Source organism: Dermacentor andersoni, chromosome 1 (assembly GCF_023375885.2).
Source record: "Dermacentor andersoni chromosome 1, qqDerAnde1_hic_scaffold, whole genome shotgun sequence".
In the NCBI taxonomy this organism is placed as follows: domain Eukaryota; kingdom Metazoa; phylum Arthropoda; class Arachnida; order Ixodida; family Ixodidae; genus Dermacentor; species Dermacentor andersoni.
Window position 1 is genome coordinate 313,006,964 of NC_092814.1, and position 23,697 is coordinate 313,030,660.

At 44.0% G+C, this 23,697-nt stretch overlaps 1 protein-coding gene across 1 annotated transcript; it reads left to right on the forward strand.

Moving 5' to 3' along the window:
* The first annotated feature begins 402 nt into the window (after positions 1–402).
* On the forward strand, positions 403–4,382 carry LOC126547889 (uncharacterized). Its single transcript, XM_055063056.2, has 2 exons — positions 403–1,066; positions 4,133–4,382. The coding sequence occupies exons 1-2, from the start codon at positions 540–542 to the stop codon at positions 4,380–4,382; spliced, it is 777 nt and encodes a 258-aa protein (XP_054919031.2). The 5' UTR covers positions 403–539.
* The last annotated feature ends 19,315 nt before the right edge of the window (positions 4,383–23,697 follow it).

Consider the following 23,697-nt stretch of genomic DNA (forward strand, 5'->3'; position numbering starts at 1 on the left):
CTTTTTTTTCTTCTTTTTTTACGTAGGCACGTCACGCATTCGTGCAGTGGGCGATTGTCCACTAATTGAGAGCTTATGTGAAATGAATAAAGAAAAGTTAAGGGTAAAGAAAAAGAAGGACAAAGGCAATTTGGAAGTTGACACTTACGGCAAAAAATGTCATGCTGTGAAAAATTGAATTAAAAAAAATCAATACAAAAATTTATAGAGACATAATTAAGAAATCAAAATTTAGCAAGGTAAGATTATCCTGAATTCCTGCTAACCGTTTGATCTGCGTGGAAATCCCATTATTCCACATTTGGTCCGAATCGGAGCAGTAATACAACGGACTACACGGTAAATAAAAGTATTTATTGTCTCTATCTCTCTCTCCCTGGGATATTTTATTTTCCAGAGTCATTGCTATCGTCAAAGTGTTTTAAAGTAAGGACCGATGAGATATTGGAGACCAGTCGAAACACAAACCTCAAGATGGAGTAAAGGAAAAAGAAGAAGGACACCGAGGTCGTGCCCTCGTGCGCTGGCGCGAGGGGCTCATGTGGCACAGGAAAAGCTCGCTCGCACTTTCGAACACGCCGGTGGCCGTGGCGCGCGCATATCCGAGCATCTCTCCGAAGAACGGGCCTGGCTTAGTGTCTGCCATGGGAATCAATGTGCCCAGCGGCATCAGAACTTATCGCCTCCTCCACGGCGGTGCGTCCGCCTTCTCGGAAGCGTCGTCACCCCAGAAGATGCCTTCGTCCATATTGCACGTCCTACTTCCGGAGAAAGCCAAGGCCGACGCGTCCTGCACGTCCAGCTACTTGGCCATGGAGGACGTCCTCTCGAGGAACTGCGACCTTGTGGTCAAGACGGTGAACACGGCTGAGGAAGAGGCTTGCAGCAGCGGCGCCGCACAACGGCGGAGACTGGTTCCGAGGGCCGAGTGCGAGCGGTTCGGTGAGATGGATGTCAAGGACAACCTGTCTGAGTACAACTCCATGCAAGCACCCTGCACCGTGCAAGGAGCTGGGCACCAGGTGGAGGACGTATCGAAGGGCACCGGGCACCGGGGGATATACAGGTAAAGATAATTCAGTCTTTTCTGCGCCATATCTAAGGCCCGTTGCGAATATCCTCAGTTTGTGAAATGACAGTTACGGTTTGCTATGTCCTCCTGAGAAAACGTAATTGAGGTTATTTCTTACTGTGCCCTATAAAGTAAGTATAGCTGTAGTAAAGTGTATCAGCTAGGGCGCATGAAACATTGATTTGCGTATAGTAACGCAATTGATTCTCGTGCTTATACACCGCACAATCCGCTAAGCCAGCAACGGTATTTCGTGTTGTTGCATTAAATACGCTATTGTTGTAGAGCGATGATAATTTAGTCACAGAAGTGCAAATACAACAAAAAAGAAAATTTTAAGTGTCTCGCCGACTGTACACAATGCACAGTTTCGTTCACATTTTAGCACAGCGTGATATTGAGGCACCTGCAGGGTTGTTAGGTTCCTTTTTGAAATGCCCCTTTAAACATTCGCATGTATGATTAGCTGGCGCATCCATGTCACCGGTTTTACCGCGCTCTGACCTTGATGTGCGCTTGGGCGTCGACGATTTCCCGGCGTCGCTTCACCTCCAGGCGATGGAGCGAGATGAAGTCCTCAACCACCTTCAGGACGATGTACAGCTAGCTGCCTCACGCTGCCTGACAATGGCGTAACATCGCAATGGTGTAAACTGCACCATTCAAAACATCTAACAAGAATAAAAGCGACCAATTATACACTGCGCTAAATATATCACTAATGTGTGAGTAAGAAGCTTAAACAACCCTTGCAAATATTGTAACAATTTCTTGTAACCTGTAAACTCGCGTGTTACATTTGTCCGTAAGAGAACAGGTTTACAGAACAACGGTACTTTTTTTTTTTTTGCTGCAGAGTTACGAATCTTTATGCTTTGTGCTTATATATCTTTTAACGTGCCAATTTCGGTAAAACTAGTAAAAGCTCGTAAGCCCTAAACCGAAATTCTGCTTGCGCCGACCGGAATTTAGGCACCTATAAAACAATCAACTTTCATTCACATCGGTTGAGCTCTGTTGTCTAATGACAACATTTCTGCGTTTAGAGAAATAGGAGTCGGCACTGAGCTAAACCCTCCTCTTTAGTCGCCGAGCCCAAATTGCGGTATACCTCACGGCGTTCCATAAGCCTTGCGCACGACGTGATTTTCTTTGCAGATGCAAATACGGTCCGCGAGAAATGTATACATTTTTCAGTGAAGCCGAAGGACAACCACTCCTGTTTCTTTTGTTTCTTTCATCTTGCAAGTAGTGCCACTTGGTTCGCTAGTTTTTCACCTTCGCGGTCAATCTCCTGCACCGGTCTCATGCTCCGAATGCAACCGGGACGTCGGCGCTATATTGCGGGCTTTGCACTTAAGAGACGTAAATGGGCGATGACCTGAAGGCACAACAAACCTTTCGGTAGTCATAATCAGAGGAGATATTCTTGTGCGACCACTATCAGAGATAGTGTCACGTTCGCGAGATTTCGTGAGACTTATTCCACGCGCGCCAACGAGGGAGTGTTTCTCGCGTTTGGCCTGCGTGCCCCCTATACCGCCGCCGAAAGTGATCGCCCGAGAATACGTCCCCAGAACTGGGTTCAGAGTACACTTCTATTTTATTTATTTATTTACGCATACTGTCAATCCCTCATCGGATTATAACTTCTTTACAACTAATTGTAATATTTTCCGTAAATAGACGCTTACCAAAGTAGAATCTATCATGTAATGAAATTTCATTTTACGGAAGCTATAAAAAAACGGAGCATTGAAGTCAATATACAATCGATCGAGTGGCAGAAACGCAAGGTGTGTGTGTTTGTGTGTGCGTGCGTGCGTGTGTGTGTGTGTTGGGGGGGGGGGGGTTATACTGCTTTTGTCATTCCTGGATGTTTGGACGAAACTTAGTTATTTCGACTTCTATTTCAAAACACATACATACACACGCACACGCTCCCACGCACGCACGCACACACCAATACCTGTTTAGCCCACTAACATTTAAAATAATTGCGGCACTGCTCGATGTCTACATAGAAGGACAGGGCTGCAGTTCGCTTACAATTCAAGGAGCGCTGATCGGACGCACTAGTGAAATGACACGTCGCGACTTGCGTACCGCGACGACGTGCCCGCCGCTAATCGCCGACTCTGGTCTGGCGATCCACCTGCTCTGCGCGGAGACACCACGAAGCTCACGTCGCATTACCACAGCAGTGGTAATGCGACGCTCCTTTCTCGTGGACAGCGCTGCGACCTGCGCTATATATACACGCGAAATTTCATAGAAAGAAGAACCACGGGTCAGTGGAATCACGCGCCCGTCGAGCGCGATTTATCTGTCCCCGGGTTGGGTACCTAGAAAGAAGTCGTCGATCGGTTTAAGCGAACACAGCCGAGTATTGCGTACTTTCGTCATTCACTCTTTACTCTGCATTTACTTAGCAGACGAATATCAATGCACCCTTCAACTGACAAAACAGGGATGTACAAAACTTAGTCGGCGCGGTGTCGCAAGAGAATGCCCTAAAAGAGTATGCGGCATATAGTTGTGGTGGAAAGAGATTCCATTCAGACTCCTTCAATAATCGAGGCGTGCTTACCATTTTAAGAAACGAAAAAGCCTATGCGATATTGACTTCTCCGCTCGTATACACTTTGCAAAGCAAGAGAGAATTCTTGCAGATGCCGCCTAATCAATTCTAAACGCAGCTCGGCAAAAATGACAGCTCAGCTCCCTTCCACTGAATCTTGGAAGAAAGGCCACAGCAGAAGCAATTTCCTTTTTTTTCCTTGCGAAAACGCAAATTCTGCGTCCTATTTCTCAAGAAGAAACTGTCCAGTAAACTGGCGGCATTCACGTCGACTTGAAGTAATTCTAGAATAGGGCGAACAGTAACGATTGGTCTTTCAGTGCTTTTGTAGGCTTGACAGGATTGGCAGCACAACTAATTGCTAACCCGAAAACGCCTAAACTATACAAAAAAAGGAAACGTTTTATTGAAGCAGCTGCAGTCTTTGGCAAGTGCGTTTCAAACGCTGTGTTCAATTATGGCCTGTGTTGTCAACGCAGTTCCGAGAAGCCTATTACGCGTGGAGTGGAGGCTGCCGTGAGTGGGAATCACCAGGACAAGGATTGGAGCGCAGTCGCTTGGCCCGATTACAGGTTCGAGGTCTTGGGCTGCAGACCACATATGAACCTGCGTGACACGCTGCCGCCTCGGCTGGCGGCGCTGAACTCCTGCAAGGCAGAGTGCAACCGCGACATGGACGGGATGGCAACGCCAAGCAGCAGCTGCCTTTGGAGGCTACCCACGAGGTGAGGCTAACTGGGGCCGCATCCTGAAACGATCCACTTCAGCGATACTATCAGCTCGGCCACGCATTCACCATCTGCGCGCACTGATCATTATATTACGTTTTTTATTAGTTAATCGTCAACTAAGTAATTCTTCTTCCCCTCCGTTGCACTTACGGTTGTAGTATGTAAACTGCTACGGTTCTATACATGTCATATATTCGATGTATTTTCTATGTACTGCCCCCCTTTTGAATGCCTCACTTTGAGGCCTGTAAGGTATCTTTAAATAAAAAAAATATATATATACTCCCTTAGGGTCCCATGTATACTTATGGAGGGCATCGTGTCACGCGTTCAGCCAGACGGACGGACATCTTTCCCGGGGAAGTGCCCATATAGTGCTTAGTCATTAATACTAGCTGGGGAACCTGGTTGCTGCTAGTTGGACACGCTCAGTTTACTGTCATTTGTGTATCGAACGAAGTCTATGTGTCCTGACCTGAGCGGGCCCTGCCGCTCCACCAAGTGGTGGCCTTTGAAAATAGCAGCGTGGCACCAGTGGTTGCATCGGGATCTCATGAAGGTAGAGGCCAGCTGGCGTCGTACGACAACGTGCGCAGGGCAAGGAGTTTGGTGGCCTGGTACTCGGCCCAGTCGGGGAAAGCACTATAGTTTTCGCGAGTCCTAGCCTACCTAGGGTACCAGTCGGCGCACTGCGTATATATTTAGGTCGTGCAGGATTACTCGTTGGCGGTGCGTGATCGTGCGGCAGCTGACGGGCCTTCGGTGCGTTTCGTCCAGGTGCTGCGGTCGTCTTTGTAGTTGTAGAGCTGCACTCAAATTGTCCAAGGACTGGATGTAACGGCATGGTGCAGAGAGTGGGGGCGCTCGATTCTATTCCCACTCCATTGCGCAGAGTTGTGGTTTATGTGAATCCCCTCTTTTTAACTTGTCGGAATTCTGAGAGTTGGACCATTCCCACTCCTCGAGTAGTTGAACTAATCTATTCCAATCCTCCAATTCCAGTAAGTACGACGCTTTCTGTACAATTCCTTAGTACTTCCGCCGCCTTCGCCCTCCCCTCTCCCGTCCCTCTTGCGGGCCCTATTAACTAAAACATATTTTTGAACTCTTCACAACGTTACAAGTAATGTCATGCACTATTTTTCCCACGCGAACAAACACGCTATGGGGCCTGTTGTCCTTGCAGTGCGTTCTTGCCGGTAATCTCTTTAATATCTGTACACTGTTATTAACCAGGGCTGTTCAAGCAGTAATCTTAGCCGCGCGGGTTGAAGTCGCAAATAAATGACGTGATCGAAAAATATGTTGGTTTGTTGCGATTTTAGTACAAGTGTCTCCAAGACATGTCAAATTCGTTATAGTTGGCCGTATGACAGGCTCCAAGCCTGTCATTCATTTGGTCATCTCTTCTGAAACACCTCCCACTTAAAGAAGCCAACTGACAGAGCAAAGGCTTAGTCCCTCTCTAGGTTTCTTAAAAACGAGAGCTAAAAAAAATGATGGAATAGAAAGTAGAGAAACAATAGAACTTCATACAGCAGTTCTACTTTTGTAGACTGAAATCTAAAATAATAAAATGTCTAAAAGCAAATGTCTGTAGACTATCTATAGACATTTGTCTATAGACATTCCATAGATTTCAGTCTACAAAAATAGAACTGTATACAGCAGTTGTACTTTTGTAGACACAAATCTATAAAATGTCTATAAGCAAATGTCTTTAGACTATCTATAGACATTTGTCTATGAACATTCCACAGACTTGTCTACAAAAATAGAGCTATATACAGTTTTACTTTTACAGACCGAAGTCCATAAAATGTCTATAAGCAAATGACTATAGGCTATCTATAGACATTTGTCGATAGACATTCTATAGACTTCAGTCTACAAAAATAGAACTGTATATTCCTATCGACTTTTCTCTATAGACATTCTTCAGACATTTGTCCAGAAACATGAATTTTCATTAATCTATAGAAAGTTTATAGAGTGTCTATAAACTGCCACATTTTTAGACTAGCCTACGAAAGGGTAAGGTCATAAGTTAATAGACTGTCGGTAGACAATTCCTGCTGATCAGTCTATAGCTAATCCATAGCCTTACACTATTTGTCGATTATTGTCGATACAGGATGTCCGAGCTAACATAAATTCAGTGAAGCTGTTGAACGAAGAATAATGTAAAAAAAGACAGTGCAGTAAAATCCGAATTTAAGGCTTATGGTGTTCAGCCGTCAGAGATATTACCTGTAGGTCTTTTTATAATAGTATATATTGCACCGTGTTCTTCTTAAATCTTTTATTTTCATTGCCCAGATTGGCTAAACTAGCAAAAATCGACACGCTATATACTAGCTATATAAACCACTTTTCGCCAACTATGTTTCGATTATCCATAGAGACTCGCTGCTGGGGTTGTTAATAAGCAGTTTATTGAAAATATCTCTAAAGATGTACTGCATCGCTTATGGGAACATACCCAGGGAACTGTGCATAGGAAATCATGCATGCGGATGGAAGCAGTCGAAAAATCTCAAATGTATGTAGCCGTGAATCTTTATTCAAGACTGCATGAGTATTTGTGCACGAGAACATTTAAGAAATATTACAGCTGTATGCAATGCATCCGGTTGAACGAAATCTCCTAGATATGTGCTATTTACAAGTTAGTTTGCATTTCTGTTTACATATGGCGGAAAAAATTTTTCGAATGTATATTATGTATGTTCACGTGTTGCTTTTTATCCGTATTTATGCATTTGTGTCCATAGCTGAATAATGCTCATGAACCAGCTGCTCTCTTTATATTGCATAAACAGAAAAAAATTGAATCAACTCCACAAGTGCTGATTCATGCAATGGAAAAAAGAAAACAAGTGCACCGGCATTGAATTACCTCTTCTTATTGCGCGGTATATTAATTTTCTTAAAATGCAGGTGTTTCGCTATGATCGAAAGAGACTCTTTATAGATTTACAGACTACTTCCCCTTGGCAAGCAAAGCCGCCAGGCCGGCCTTGACCTTCGTGTCATATGTTCCAAAGATGCTGCAAATGTATGCTGCAAATAAGTAGATGCAACAATGTGAGGCAAAAGTAACAATTGTGTATTCTTTGTATGTTCATTAAGCAGCTTCATATATTTACTCAAACCATTGAAATCAATACTCAATGCGTTTTAAGTATGAGTAATGCCTGCTTGTGAATACAAATCAGTACTATTATGCAATGTTTCATTTTATGGCATGATGAACAATTAAGCAGTCCCAACTGCTGCTGGTGCTACAGAAACAGTATGTTGCTTTTAAAACAAGTTGATATATGACACGTCATTGTAATTATCCCAAATGATCTCTATATCAATTGCTGAAACAAGATTAGAGAGTTATTGGACTGTCTGTGCATTTTTTTGGCTGCTAATTAAATATGCCCGCGCATAGGGATATGCTCAGAAGAGTGACTGGAGTATTCACAGTATCATGCCAAAGATTGTAATTTACTTTCCTTAATACACATATAAATGTATTTCTCTTACCCTTAAATGAACGGGTCATTGGCCATAACTTCAACAGAAGGCAGATGGATTGATTGTATTGATAAGGTCTCTTAGTTTCTTACAGATAATGAGGCCTCTTGGGCATGCTAACATGGTCGCCAGTAAGGTATACCACATGAGCACCCGAAATACCAAGCGAGCACTTTGTGTCAAGGCACGACAGATATGCACCTCCTAGGAAACAAAACTGAAATTATAGTTCGAATGAATGCAATCACAGTAAATTATTTAAGGTGCTCTCAAACATGGGTAATGTTTCTATGGTTTAGAGGTTCAGGACTTTTAGTTAGCGAAAAAAAAAATGAGTAAGAAATGCCATGTCAGTATGCTTGACTTTCATTTTTTTTTTCAAGAAATGGGACCAATTTGCCTGAATTTTTTATGAGGTGAAACGTTTCGAAAATATGCTTAATAGAGAGATTCTCTGAAAACCTTGTATGACATATAACAAGACCGCATACCTACGTTGACATTTTCAAGTTCCCCGATCTTCTTCCAATCCTTCTCTAGCTGTGTTCACGAAAATTCCCTGGCAATCTATGACACCCGCAGCTTAAGTGCAATAAAAATATTGTGGTTTAGTGCTGTAATGCAGTGATTTGTGCTTGTTGGTAGGACATCGTGAGGCATATAGCGCGTGAAAAGACTAGGACGAAAGGAAGACGTGACAGCGCCTGTGTGTGTGTCACGTCTTCCTTTCGTCCTTGTCTTTTCACGCGCTATAAGCCTCACGATCTGGTTTATTAATGCTTGCCAAGTACTGCCAGTCCATAAAACTTAGATAAAACGAATAGCACGTCGGTCACTTGACATGCAGTATTAGATTCAACTGAATTGAATCCCCTGTCTATTAAAGCTGACAAAGGCTTGGGCAAGTTCGTAATTGATGGTAACGCGAGCACAGCACGGAAGACAAGGACACAGAGACACACACGTAAAGGAAATGCAACAATGTGAGGGAAAACTATTCAGGGAGTTATTTTTACGGTTCAATTGTAGTTTTATATATAATTTTATCCCATCATATATGTATCTAGTTAACTTGGTTTACCTCTGACTCAATACTACTTGGCAATATGAATCAGTACCATTATGATGTTTGATTTCGTTACAGTATGAACGGTACGTTTCGTTTAAAGATAGGTTCATGTCACGCATAATGTACTTATCAAAATAATAAACAAATGCGATAATCCCAAACAATTCCTATGATAATAATTGCTGAAACAAAGATACCCGGCTGGACTGTGCACATTTTTCGGGTGTTAATGCAATATGCCCGTGCCGAACGAACATGCTCAGCATAGTGACTGCAGTTATGAACAATCACTTTAAGAATTACAATTTATTTCCGCTTAGAACCGTTTGCAATGTCCCTTTTCTCATGCTTCGAAATGAATACATTTGCCACACTTTCAGTAGAATGCACATAAATGGGGAGGGGGGGGGGGGGGTATCGATAAGATTACTTCTCAGCTAAAACATGTCACGATCTCTTAGGTGTGTTGATAAGGATAGAATAAGTCCAATGTCCACTAAATGATTTTAATAATTTGTGCGTTATCTACTAAGAAAAGACCACCAAATCGATAATCTGGCTGTTTTTTCTTTTGTACAGAGCATGTAGTATACATTCTGTCCAAGACGGTATTGAACGCAACAGTAATGAAAACCGGGACACTTATTACGCACGACAAAGGCTGCATACCATGCACGATTGGCAAAATGTGAATATGTGTCAGCAGCTGCCTCGTGATTAACAGCACGTAAACTGCATAACGCCGAAGCACGAAAAGGCGCGTAATCATTTTCAAATAGCCGGAAAAATAACTTCTGCTGCTAAACTGTTTAAAAAAGAGAAAAAAAAAAAGAAACCTTCCAACTATCGTCAAACGCTATGCCTTCAGTTTGAAACGTGTAAACGTGCTTCCCGAGCAACTAATTTATTGTTCTCTAATTTTTTCGCCTAAGTGACGAAGCTGCAAGTGACTGACCTTATCGCATGTTTCATGCTGTTTTCTAGTTCATCTCAGACCTTACCGCGATCGGTATACCGGCTGTTCGCTCAAGTTAAGATGACCTTTGGTGACGTCCCACCCTATAGCCTTCATCGGCATATATAAAATCGTGGAGTATAATTCGAATTGCAAAGCAGTGTAGGGAGTTTTTCACTTAAAATGAGCCAGACTTGATGATATGCAAATTCTACGTACCTGGAGAGGACCAAGGTAATGTTGTTTGCCGTCGCTTGGGGATACTGAGATTATTTTTTGCATTCCCCCTGATTAGATGGTTAGTGTTATTATAATTTCTCAGTTGCTATAATTAGATGAAAATTCTCAATGGGAAAATTGTAGAGCAACATGACAAACTCCTGATACAGCTTTCTGTTGCACAACACATGCTCCATAGGAGTGTTTTCCCCGAGCGTGAAGAAGCCCGCGATTACGCGCAATGTGCCTCGAGCGGGCAGTTGCGCGCGTGTGTGTGTGAAGAACTACGTAGACTGGAAATAGACAAAAAGAAATATACACCTTATCATCACCATCATCATGATCAGCCTGTTTTATGCACACTGCAGGACGAAGGCCCCTCCGTGCGATCTCCAATTACCCCTGTCATGCGCCAACCGATTCCAACTAGCGCCCGCGAATTTCCTCAATTCATCGCTCCACCTAGTCTACTGTCGTCCTCGATTGCGTTTCCCTTCTCTTGGTACCCTTTCTGTAACCATGATGGTCCAACGGTTATCTAACCTGCGCATTACATGACCTGCCCCGCTTCATTTTTTTCTCTTGATGTCAATTAGAATATCGTCTATACCCGTTTGCTGTCTGATACAAACCGCTCTTTTTCTGTCTCTTAACGTTTTATGCCTAGCAATCTTCATCCGATCGCTCTTTGCGCGGTCCTTAACTTGTTCTCAAGCTTCTTTCTCAGTCTCGAAGTCTCCTCTCCATATGTCTGCCCCACTAGTAAATATATATGTGCCCCACTTGTAAAATGCACTGATTGTACACCTTCCTTTTCAGTGATAATGGTAAACTTGTAGTCAGGAGCTGGCAATGTCTGTCGTATGCATGTCTGCCGTATTTATCATTATCTTTGTCTTCTGCATATTAATTTTCAATCCCACTCTTACACTCTCTCTGTTAAGATCCTCAATCATTTGTTGTAACTCGCCTGCATTGTTGCTGAATACAACAATGTCATCGGCAAACCGAAGGTTGCCGAGATTTTCGCCATCGATCTTAACTCCTAAGCCTTCCCAGTTTAATAGCTTGAATACTTCTTGCAAGCACGCAGTGAATAGCATTGGATAGATTGTATCTCCCTGTCTGACCCCCTTTTTTATAGGTATCTTCCTGCTTTCCTTGTGTAGAATAAACGTAGCTGTGGTATCTCTGTAGATACCTTCCAAGAAATTTACGTGAGCGGCATGTACTCATTGATTACGTAATGTCTGTGTGACTGCTGGCACCTCTACTGAATCAAACGCCATTTAGTAATCTATGCAAGCCATATAGAGAGGCCTATTGTACTCAGCGGATTTCTCGATTACCTGATTAATGACACAGGTGTGATCCTTTGTAGAGTCTCCCTTCCTGAAGCCAGCCTGTAATATTGGTTGACTAAAGTCCAATGTTGCCCGTATTCTATTGCAAATTATCTTGGTGAATATTTTATATAATACTGGAAGTAAGCTAATGGGCCTACAATTTTTCAGTTCTTTAACGTCTCCCTTTTTGTTGATTACTATAATGTTTGCATTCTTCCAGTGTTTTGAGACTCTTCAAGTCGACAGACACTTCGCCCAGAGAGCCGCCAGCTTTTCAAACATTATGATTCCTCCATCTTTGATTAAATTGACTGTTATTCCATCTTATCCTGCCGCTTTTCCCCATTTCCTTTTTTGCAAGGCCCTTCTGACCTCATCGCTAGTTACAGGAGGAGTCCCTGCAACCCGTTGATTACTGCTTCGAATGCAGGTATCGTGGCTCCTCTGGGTATTGTACAGGTCAGTATAGAATTCTTCCGTTTATTTTACTATATCATCCAGACTGCTGATGATATTACGCTTATTATCTTTCAGTGCATACATCTTGGTTTGTCCTATGCCAAGTTTCTTTCTCACTGATCTCAGGCTGCGTCCATTTTTTACGGCTTCTTCAGTCTTTCTCACGTTATAGTTTCGAATATCACTTATTTTCGCCTTGTTGATCAGTTTTGATCTCTTGAGTTGGACACTTTTATTTTTTGTCGTATCTTTATTATGTCCTTTATTACTTGGGAGAGTTTGTCTACTGGTTGCCTTGGTGCCTTGCCTCCCAGTTCAATTGCTGCCTCTGAAGCCAACCTAGTTACGGTTTCATTCATTAGCTCTATGTCATCATCATCTCTCTGTTCTAAGGCTGCATATTTGTTTGCAAGTACCAGCCTGAATTTGTCTGCTTTTACTCTTACTGTCTCTACGTTGACCTTTTTCTTCTTGACCAATTTTGCTCTCTCTCTCTTCAAATTGAGGCGAATCGTAGCCCTCACTAACCTATGATTACTGCACTTTACCCTACCTATAACTTCTACATCCTGCACTATGCTGGGATCAGCAGAAAGTAGGAAGTCAATTTCATTTCTTGTTTCCCCATTAGGGCTCTTCCATGTCCACTTTCTGTCGTTATGCTTCCTGAAAAAGGTGTTCATTATTCGCAGCTTATACCTTTCTGCGAATTCTACCAGCATCTCTCCTCTAGCGTTCCAATAATCGACGACGTACTTCCCAATTGCTTGTTCACCAGCCTGCTTTTTCCCCACTTTCGCATTGAAGTCGCCCATTGCTACACTATACTGAGTTTGCACTTTTCTCATCTCTAATTCAACATCATCATAAAACTGATCTACTTCCTCATCATCGTGACTGGATGTTTGAGCGTAGGCTTGTACTACCTTTGAGCTATACATCTTATTAAGTTTGATTACGACTGCAGCTACCCTCTCATTATTGCTGTAGAATTCGTCAATGTTGCCCGCTATGTGCTTATGCATTAGGAAACCTACCCCGTATTTGTTCTTATCTAGGAGACCTCTGTAGCAGAGGACATGTCCGGTGTTCAGCAATGTATAAGCCTCACCACTTCTCCGAATCTCACTAAGCCCGATGTTATCCCAAACAATGTCTGATAGTTCCTGAAAGAGTCCTGCTAAGCTAGCCTCACTCGAGAGGGTTCCGGTGTTAAACGTTGAAAGGGTCAGTTTCCATTGGCAGCCTGTCCGTACCCAGATATTCTTAGCACCTTCTGCTACGTTACAGCTCTGACCGCCGCCTTGGTCAGGTGCTCCGCAGATGCTGAGGACTGAGGGCCATTGGGTAATTGAGTGAGCCATGTGGGAGGGGGTGGCCGAATACTGCACCAGGAAGGCCAATTCCTGTTCTGGTGAGGCAATGTCTTGTTGAAGCTTAGTGGGCCTTCCTAATTTGGTTGTACCTGGATTAGTATAGCCCCGCTCGCTCTCCGCACCTTTTGCCGGTAAGTGGCGTCACTCCAAGCGTGCAGATGTTGCGTACTGGAGGAGGTGAATTTCAAGCTCACCATCGTAGAAAAAAAAACCTTATCCTTATCAACTTTCGTCTATAGACAATCTACAATCTAGACAAAAGTAATCAACACCTTATCCACTCTCGTCTATAGACAGTCTATAGACAAAGAACCAATAAGGATAAATGGTGACTGTATCGAATTTTGTCTAGAGGTATACTATTCGGCGAAAGTAAACAAAACGAAACAAACATCTTATCGACTTCTATTTAGAGACCATCTTTAGAATTCGAGTAGACAAAAAGAAATAGAAACCTTATCGCTCTCGTCGATAGACAGTCTATAGGCAAACAATGGACAAAAGTAAATAGACGCTGTATTGAATTTCGTCTATAGACAGTCTAAAGAGCGGACATATACAAAAAGAAACGTCTTACCGACTTTTTTTCTATAGACCGTGTATAGAACGCCGGCAGACAATACGAAATAGAAACCTTCTGGACTTTCATCTAGAGGCAGTCTATAGACAAATGATGGACAAAAGTAAATAGAGACTGTATTGACTTTTCTCTATAGACAGTCTATGCAGGGGACATAGACAAAAAGGAACAAACATCTTACCGACTTTTTTCTATAGACCGTCTATAGAATGTGAGCAGACAAAAATAAATAGACATCTTATCGACTTTCATCTATAGACAGTCTACAGACAAATATTGGACAAGATTAAAAAGACTTTATTGACTTAATTTTCTTCTATAGACAGTCTATAGAGGAGACAAAGACAAAAGGAAACTAACACCTTATCGACTTTTCTCCATAGACCGTCTATAGAATGTCAGTAGACAAAAATAAATAGAAATTTTATCGACTTTAGTCTATAGACAGTCTATAGACAAATATTGGACAAAATTAAACAGACTTTATAGACTTAATTTTCTTCTATAGACAGTCTATAGAGGAGACAAAGACAAAAAGAAACTAACATCTTATCGACTTTTTTCTATGGACCGTCTATAGAATGTGAAAAGAAAAAAGAAATAGAAACCTTATGAACTTTCGTCTATAGAAAGTCTATAGACTTTGTATCAACAAAAGTCCAAATCTATGGAAAGGCAAGGTCGTCTATAAAAATTCTATGGACTTTCTATAGACAGTCTAAACTCATTTTTGTAAGGGGGAGGCCACGACACGGCAGCGGTGCACTGCATCGATTATTGTACATTAACGGTACTGTTCGATCACTGCGAAAATGGTACCATTGGTCACCACGCCAACTATATGCCCCGATAGCGTGGGTCAGCTGCCCATTTTTGAGACGCATCGGCGGTGTATGCTAGAGTTATTGTGGCAGAACACATGTCACGATGAATTTCGACGTTAATGCGATTGGCAGTGAAGCAATGTAGCAATACACGGTACAGCAACCGCAGAGATGCATCATGTGTGAAGCATGTATGCAGCCGGGCTCCTCTCTCGCGCTTCGCTCTGGACACACTACGCCATCTAGCGCCACCGCAACGAATTTCTCGTGTGGCGCACGTTTGTATTAAAATTCAGACAAGATATTCTAAATACTTAATCCACCCACCATCGGAGAAATTTATGACTTTTGTCGTTGAATGGCAGAGTATTTACGCAGCGACATGGCACATACTCAGTGAACCAAGTTGGCGTCACAGAGGTTCATTGGAGGTCGGCGCATACGAAGTTACACATAGCTAGTGACCCATGTCGGCATATATTACGTTCATTGAAAAGCGGAACATACTCGGTAACCCAAGTTGGCCGTGAAAATGGTTTATTGAATAGCGGCACATACCTTCTGGCGCATTCAGTGATATACACCCAATTACCAAGTTTGTGGTTAAGGGGTTGATTGAACAGCGGCATGTACTCACTTGCACACACCCAATTACCCAAATCGCCATCAATGATGTTCACTGATGTGTGGCACATGGCTAGTTTCACGACCCCAGTAATTCAAATTGAGGTGAACAAGGTTCATTGAAGAGCTGCACTTAAGTAGTGGCACATCCCCAATAACACAAATTGGCGTGAAACGGGCTAACTGATGAGCGACGCGTATACAATATCATATACCCATGACTATTGCTTTCGAACGCGGTTCCCTCACCACAGCGGTGCGATACTCTAACCAGTAGACCATGAACTACCCAGCGACTCAAGTTGGCGGGAAAACGGTTAGATACGCAGGCAGACAGGCAGCCAGATAGATAGACATCCCCGGCAAGATGCGTGAAATATCCTAATAATGCTAATTGCATTTAAAAAATCGGCAGAACCCACCTCGCGATGACTATCGACGGTAATGGGTTCAGCATTGAACAGCAAAACAACGTATTGCCACCGTCGCAACGAGCGGCACATACCAAGCTTACACAAGTTGGCTTCAAATACCGTTCATTGATGAGCGGCACGCACTTACTGGCACATACCTAGTGCTCCATGTCGGCGCCAAAGGGTTTCATTGAAGAGCGGCACATACATATATACAACATTCCCACATGCTCAATGAGTCAAGTTTGTCAGACGGTTGGTTTCGAAACCAGTTCCCCAAGCATATCTGCCCGATGGTATAACCATTCAGCCATGGATTACACAGTGACCCAGGCATGCGAGAAAACCGTTAGATACAAGCATACAAAGGTACTTTTTTCGTGTTCTAGCGCAGAACTTCCAAAGCAGCAGACAGAGGCACGAACGGAACAGGCGGTTATGAGAGGCACCAGGCTCGCATGGGCAGCATGACACGAGGGTCGAAGGTATGGGCTGAAGGAGATCCTGACAGTGACGAGGCAAGAGGTAGCCAAGGAATAATGTGTTTACTTCTTAACGAGGACGAAGTACGATGACGAAAAGGCACGGAACGCCAGAGGCGCCGGCCTTTTATATCCACCGGAGGAGGAGGTTGCAGCTCTGCACTACCGGACGCGTGCAGTCTGTCCGAGAAGGGTGCCATCAAGGGAGAGAGCACTGCGCGTTCCGGCATGCCTGCAGCTTGGGGGCGAAGCACCTTCTCAAGGAGCTGTGCTTGGAGTCTAGCGGTGAAGCATCACCGGGGAACCCTTTGCGGCTGAGGGCCGCAGCACGTTCATGACAAGGCGCTAACTTCCAACTAACGCTTAATGCCAGATGTTCTGAATATATACTGCAAAATAGACAAAAAAGAAAAAGAACATAATGAATCAATTGATCGTACCAACGCGTGTGCGTTACTGAGCGCTTGTTACCAGCTGCCTTCAAGAAAATTTATTTGGTAAATAACAAAAGAGGCGATGAGCTGACGCACTACTAATCATCACTATTCATTACTGTAGCTTTAACATTCTCACGCGTGCAACGATCTTTGTCTCTCAACAAGACTGAAGTGTTGTCAAAATGCGGAGCACACCAACAATCACGACAGTGTAACACCAATTGTCCTTGTCCTACCTTTGTCATGTTCCTGCTGTGCTCCTTTGATATTTTCCCACCTCTATTATTTATTTATTAAAACAGCAACTGCAGTGTAAAGCGATCCAGTGAAATCAACCTCTTGCAAATCTGTGTGCGTTTAGTAACTTCAAAATAACTGAGAACTTCACCATGCTTCGGATAGGCTCAAGGGTTAACTGGTTGAACCGAACCGTGTTTGCCCCGGCCGGGCAGGGCCTGAATCTATTGGGCCCGGTTTGCGCCCGGTAGGGAGCGTAATAGACGACCCGCGCAGTGCTCTACGTTGCGATACAAGGAAGGTTTATATGCATTCTGAATAAAATCCACCATTTTCGAAAATCTTTCATTGTTCTGACGAAATTTTGATTCTGGCGAAGCAAAGTACAAAATAATTTTATACGGCTGTACATGTCACGCGTCTAGCTAGCTCATTATGTCCCTTTGAAGACTAACATGAAGCAAAAGGCGAAACGTATTGAGATGTACTTCGGAATGATGATTTGTTCGTTTGTTTGTTTGTTTGTTTGTTTCACAGCGACTTGAGCATTTACGAACTCCATTTTTTTCACCACACCTCTATGACCGTATATTTTTGGCCGCAATCCTTGTGTCGTACAGGCCAAGCTGTTGTCGTCTTTCAATGCAGTTCAACATTGGAATGCAGAAATGCTTCCGGGTTTTCGAAAGCGTAGACTACTGTGTCCATTATAGTTGGCGCGGCAGAGGTAGTCACCTGTACGTGGATACTAAAAGAGCCGATATTGAGTAAAAATTGAGAAGTGTAATGGATTTACCAAGTCTACTCTAGTCTAATTGGCAAGCTTTATGGTCTTGTAGTCTCATTTAATACAGACACTTACCGTTCCAGGACAACGTGCCCATTGCACTCCAACTACATTGCGCAATCTCGGGCTCCCATTCCACTGCCATTCCACGTTGCCGACTGGTCCGTCATTCCGCTTACATTCCATACCGATTGTTGGAAAATGTGTGGAATAGTTCCAGCATAATTCCAACTCCATTGTTCCACTTCTCCATGACCTGGTGCATGCCGAATCACGGAATGAGGGGAGTTGGTTTATTCTAGTTTTTGGGAGCTCATGCGTCGCGGAGCGTGAGAGCCTAAAACCACGACATTTTTTCGCATTTTTCTTGTTACAGGGAAAGCGCTGGAAAGAATCATTACGCAGTACATATCGGGCTGAAAAAGATTCAGTGAACTCTGTGAATGACTTAACAAAAGCTTCCTCGTCGAAAGACATATTCTTAGTTAAAAAGTATCTTTTTTATCTGACCTTCTCTGGCCCGCTAAGTAATTACTTAACAATGCTGTCCCGGTGGCTGAAGAGGACTTGATACCGAACTCTGTGGGAGCTGATAATTCTATATTGTAACCGCTTTTTCTTTAACAATTTCGGTAACGTTACCTGGAACACCATGTATACCATGGAAATTAAGTAGTACCAGTAAACGCACTATTATCGTGTGTAAATACACAATAAGTAATGTATATTACCTTCACATATCATTCTGTTTATAGGGCATCACAAATATCATTTAATGTAACAGCGCGGGACATTTAGCGGCTTCTGTGAATTTCTTGAATTTGTCACATTCGGCCTACGCTGTTGTAGGGGCACTGCGTATGTACCACTCTGACACAGAGGTGTAAAAGCCCTTGATGTATCTACACATGCGTATTAGATTTCTCTGCATACACTTCTCCTTGCTCTTATTCCTTGAACAAACATCTAAAATCGCCTTGGTCCTCGGGCCATCGTTGGGCACCACTTTGGGCACCACTTCGATAATGTTGTAACGTCATGCGACAGCGGTTAGGCCTTCTTGCCTAGAAGAGACAGATAAATGTTCAGTTCATACTTCAAAATAAGGAAGTTGAAATTACTATAGTTTCCTCTGCAGCATACTAAATTATTCGTACAGAAACACCATTATTAGGAGCTTCAGACATGCCCACAACCTCAAATAGTCCTACACGGCCCGCTAGGGTGTCCAATCTGCTATACAAAATATTTTATTTCTTGCGTGGGCCGCACGTTACACATTTCATTTCATCTCATCTATTTCTCCTTAAAGGCCCGAAGGCATTCAATAAGGGGGGCATAACAGCATAAAGACGTGTGAACTTTAATGATTTGAACAAAAATGCAAATATATGCTTCAGAAATACAGTCAGGCAAGCGAAAAATACAATTGACAATACGTTGAGTAAATAAAGGTAAACAGTAGAAAATATCAGAGCAGGTACGTATCTATTAAGACGTGTTAAGTTCATTACGATATTCATTGAGATTCATTAAGATGCACTCAGCTGTATTGATTCCCTTCGTGGCTCAGTCGCACACAATCGCACATTTCCTCTTCTTCCGGCAGGTTGCCCCGGTCCAGGCTTGCTGGCCGTACGGTGGTGTAGGCGCGGGACGCAGCCCGATGTCGACCGGAGGCGGCCGTCAGTTCATGCAGCATCGCGCTTGTGCCGGCCATCATCTCGGCAGCACCGCGTCCTGGCTGTCGCTGCGGAACAGCAGCAGGTCCTCCGGGCGCTCGTGCTGCCTCCCATCCTGTATTGTCGGTAGCTGAGGAGCAGACGGTGCGCTCGCTGCTGTCACCCTGGCGGGCAACACCCGTCTCTTCACTAGACGCGTGGAGGCGGGTTGTACACCCCGCCACGCTGAGCTGCTGGTCTCGTCGGCCGAGGCTTGTCGAGCACGCTCGCGGCTACCGCTGCGAGCTAGTCTCGGCGCCGCTGAACTCGGGACGTTCGTGCAGCGAAACGGGGGCCCCGCTCTCTTTCAGCGCCTGTGTTTCTCGTTTGAATTTTTTTGGATTTTCGCAATTTATTCGTGTGAATGTTTTATTGTTCTATGTGCTTGAAATAAACTTTATTGTACTTGAAGTGGCGTTTCTGAGAAAGATTCCGTGAACACGCTTTTAATGCGCGACGATAAGGGGCAAGAAAAAAAGTGGGGAAAATGTTATTTCCTTCTTACTGTTCCTCTCATTTTCAATATTATTCCTGGGCACACCAGCAACGAGAGCGCAATCATTTCAGAAGCTACGACGTGATGTGGACAACACCACGTAATCACATGCGTGCCAGGCCAGACGAAAAGTATGGCAAAACCACTCGGCTCTGCCCTACTCAAATGAAATCTTGCTCACCCTAGGATAAAGTTCACTTGGAATTCCACTAAGGCCTATTGCACCTCTCGCTAAGAAGTCCTGTAAACCTTTCTTTCGGAAATTCTTTGGAATAAGTGCAGCAGGACACGGACACATCTTCGTATACGCAGAGAAGTGTGTTCACCTCTGCCATAGATATAAGAGGCACCTGTGGTCTGCTCGTTATGGCGGGAATCTAGAATATTGACCGATTAGGGCCTGAATGTTATCTCAATAAAAAAGATCGAGTGCAGGTATGCACTGTAGTGTTCCTGGTCGCTGACGCCGTTTTCTGTAAGCCTACCATTACGGAGTGAACGAGTAGCAGTCAAGTGGTTTTTACTTAGTGGGAGCTGTTCTTGACACTTCTCGCGAATTTCACAGCCACGATTATGGTGCTCGCAGAAATTCCGCCATTATCGTCACAGTGTTTTGATAAGGAGAGGCATCGCAATAAGTCATTACGTGTATATGCCTCAAAAGTTCCATCACCCGGCCCCGTAAGTATGGTCTACCTCTCTGGAAACTTCCAGATCAATCAACTTGGCAATGCTAAGAACAACAATACCTTGCGATCAAAGCTGCCGCTTCGGAACGCGGCGAACGAGGGAGGCATAAGCCATCACTCAGAGCCAAGGAATTTCAGCTAAACCGTTGCCGTAAATGAAACTTTATCGTTGCTTTACACATACTGTCGTCAAACGTAGCTAGGTACAAAATAGGATCGGTAATACGCAAATCAAACAATATCATGCAATACACTTGGTGCAATACCAGTACAGTACAACGCCATAATGCAGTGCTAGAAAATAATAGAATGCAGTACTAAAACAATCGAGTATGATGGAAGATAGCTCCTCATGGTTTTTCTATATCCACAACGTTTGCTGGTAGCCTAGCTGTTACAGCTTCGGGCTTTTTTAAAGGAAAACGATTACTGAAACCAGTTTGTGAACCATTTTTGCTCTACATGTGTATTATGTTTGTTTCGTGTAACATACAGCGTTGTCTCGCGCATGTATCGATTTTTTTTCAATTAACACATGGTCGCCCACTATACTGTGAAAGAGAGTAACCATGTTGTTATTTATTCTTGAATCAGGAAAGGATAAGTTTGATATCTGGTAAAGTGAACATACTGAGTATTTTCTACTGTAAGAAGAGGAAATGAAACGCGCGCCGTTGAGCCTGTTCCAGTTGTGCGATAAACGTCTGTGTGTGTAGGTCCCAGGCCTCGCAGGGGCATTGAGCTATCGCTCTCAGCAATTCGTAACATGATAGCTTTGTTTCTGGCGTAGTGTATTTAAGCATTCGTCTAATTAGCCTAGTCTTTTGTTAGCTTTACCAATTATATGTATTGTCCAGACTGAATTCGGCGTCATGTGGACCCGAAGTGTTAGTATTCTGTTACTTTCTGCAGTTACTAGGGACGTTCCGAAAGTAGGTTTCGTCATTTTTTTAAGGGGAAGATGGTACACCCGGTGAAACAAACAATCGTCACAAGAATTGATCCACGCCCGTTGCCGGCTCAACGATGGAAGGAACGTCAGCGGAGGAGGAATGACGCATGCACAGAGCGCCGAAGAAGAGAGTAGCAGCAGACCCGCGTTCCCGAGGTTATTCGAGCATAGAGTTTCCTACAATATATTAGAGGGAACTCTGCCACTGCAATCGTTGAGCCACCATGGCAGTGACGGGAAGTACATGGATTTGTCTGATCTTCGTGCTTGTGGATTCAGACGTTCTTGTTGATTCGTCTTTGCGCTTTGCATGCCTTCATTGTAAATTTCACAGCAATCTAAGTCGCCGCCAACAAGCAAAACCGCTGCTAATTGCAACGGTTAAGCTTGTCGAGGTGGCCAAATCGAAACGCACCAAGTGTCCCAAGGCCCTGGCTGCCCCGCGATAAATTCATAAGGGATTTATATGTTGCTTGACAATACATGCGTCCGTGGCGTAATGCTTTCAATAACGGGAGTCTGTGCTAGAGGTCCTGTGTTCGAATTCTGCCACTGGACAATTTTAATAATATTTACTTAATTATTTATTACGCAGTGTTTTGTTGAAAACTACGAGTTTACAAAGTCACCAAGCCGTTTGAAGCCAAAAGTTTAGGCAAATCCATGTACTTCCCATAATTCCTGTGCTGGCTCAACCACTCCCATTGCAGCTCTCGTAGACACTAGACAGATTAAGTTTAGTTCTGCAATCCCTACGCCTCACTTCTTCACTCGCTCCGAACCAGTTGTCAGCGGTGGCGCTCCACTAGCGATGGTTCGTGGTGAGGGCGGAGCAGGGCGGAGCTTCGACGTCACGAAACGGCCCCTGGCGGCTACTCTCGTGGCGTTAGCGTGCCTGTTGTCCCTCGGGACTGCGCCGTGTACGTACATGCTTCCTCTCGCCCGCCGACACCTTTGTGACTAGTACTGAGCTCAGGCACGGTGCCTTTGCCCGTGCGAGGAACGCGTACCTCGTGTTGATCCTGTCCGGACGCTAAGCGGAAGAACGGGTGCCTAGTTCTCGCGCGAGGTCGTACCACGCCGAGCCGCACTCATCGGAGGCCCAAGCCGAAGCAGATGGCCCGAGTTCTCGCGAGTTGGCCCATTGGTTATCGCGAGAGCAAGTAGCATAGCCGCCGGAACTTTTCCTAGCGCCGTGTCCCAGCTTCAGCCTGTGCTCTCGCAGCGACGTGCTATAGGCGTCCCTGACTGCATTTTCCGCCCTTGGTGGGGGACCCCTTTGGTTCCCCGCCGCCTTGAGACCGGGCGTTTGTGCAGTGTCGGGTGCCGCCGGATGCAATAAACTGTATCAGTTAACTCAGGGCAATACTGCGTTCTTGCGTGCGTCGCCCGGTAGCCCTTGCGGCCTGAGCTCGCGCGCAGCGGCGCTAGAGGTGACGACTGACGCGGCCCTGTGGCTCGCTAAGCTCGAACCCGCGGGGGGGTCAGTACTCCTGTGAGACCCTAAGACCCCACAAAGTTTCCCGTGTGAAGCCAGGCACAGAATTCAAAAGGTAAAAACTTGTTTAAATTATCTTCTCGCTTTAGTCCGATATTTAGCCCAGAATAATTGCAGCTGGTAGAGGACCTATGATCGGACACTCTAAGGTCAAATAGTTGTGCGTATTTTATACCAGTTAAAAGCTCAATTAAAGATGAATTCCACCGGTCTACCACACGACCAAAATAAAGTCAACGAATGTCGTACTGATTACGTTAAAACGAATGATACGTTTAGAATTCCAGTCTTGTTATGCGAGTGACAAATTTAGAATGTACCTCCCTGCAGCCGCGGTATTAAATAAATATTCCCAGTAACTGAGTATAAGCTTTATCAACAGTTCTGTTCCTTGTAGTTTGTATTCCTCATATATCCCGACCTCGCAGTACTTCTGCAGCACATTGACCATTTTTTTTCCGTATTGATATGTTGCGAAGAGTGAATTTCATACTTCTATAATTAATAGTGTTTATAATATGTGCCTAGTTGTGTATATGTTACATGTAAATTTACTCTAATGCGGGAGGTTATTTGTTAGCCAAAGTGCTCTCTGTACGCTTATCAACTTGCTGTCACTGT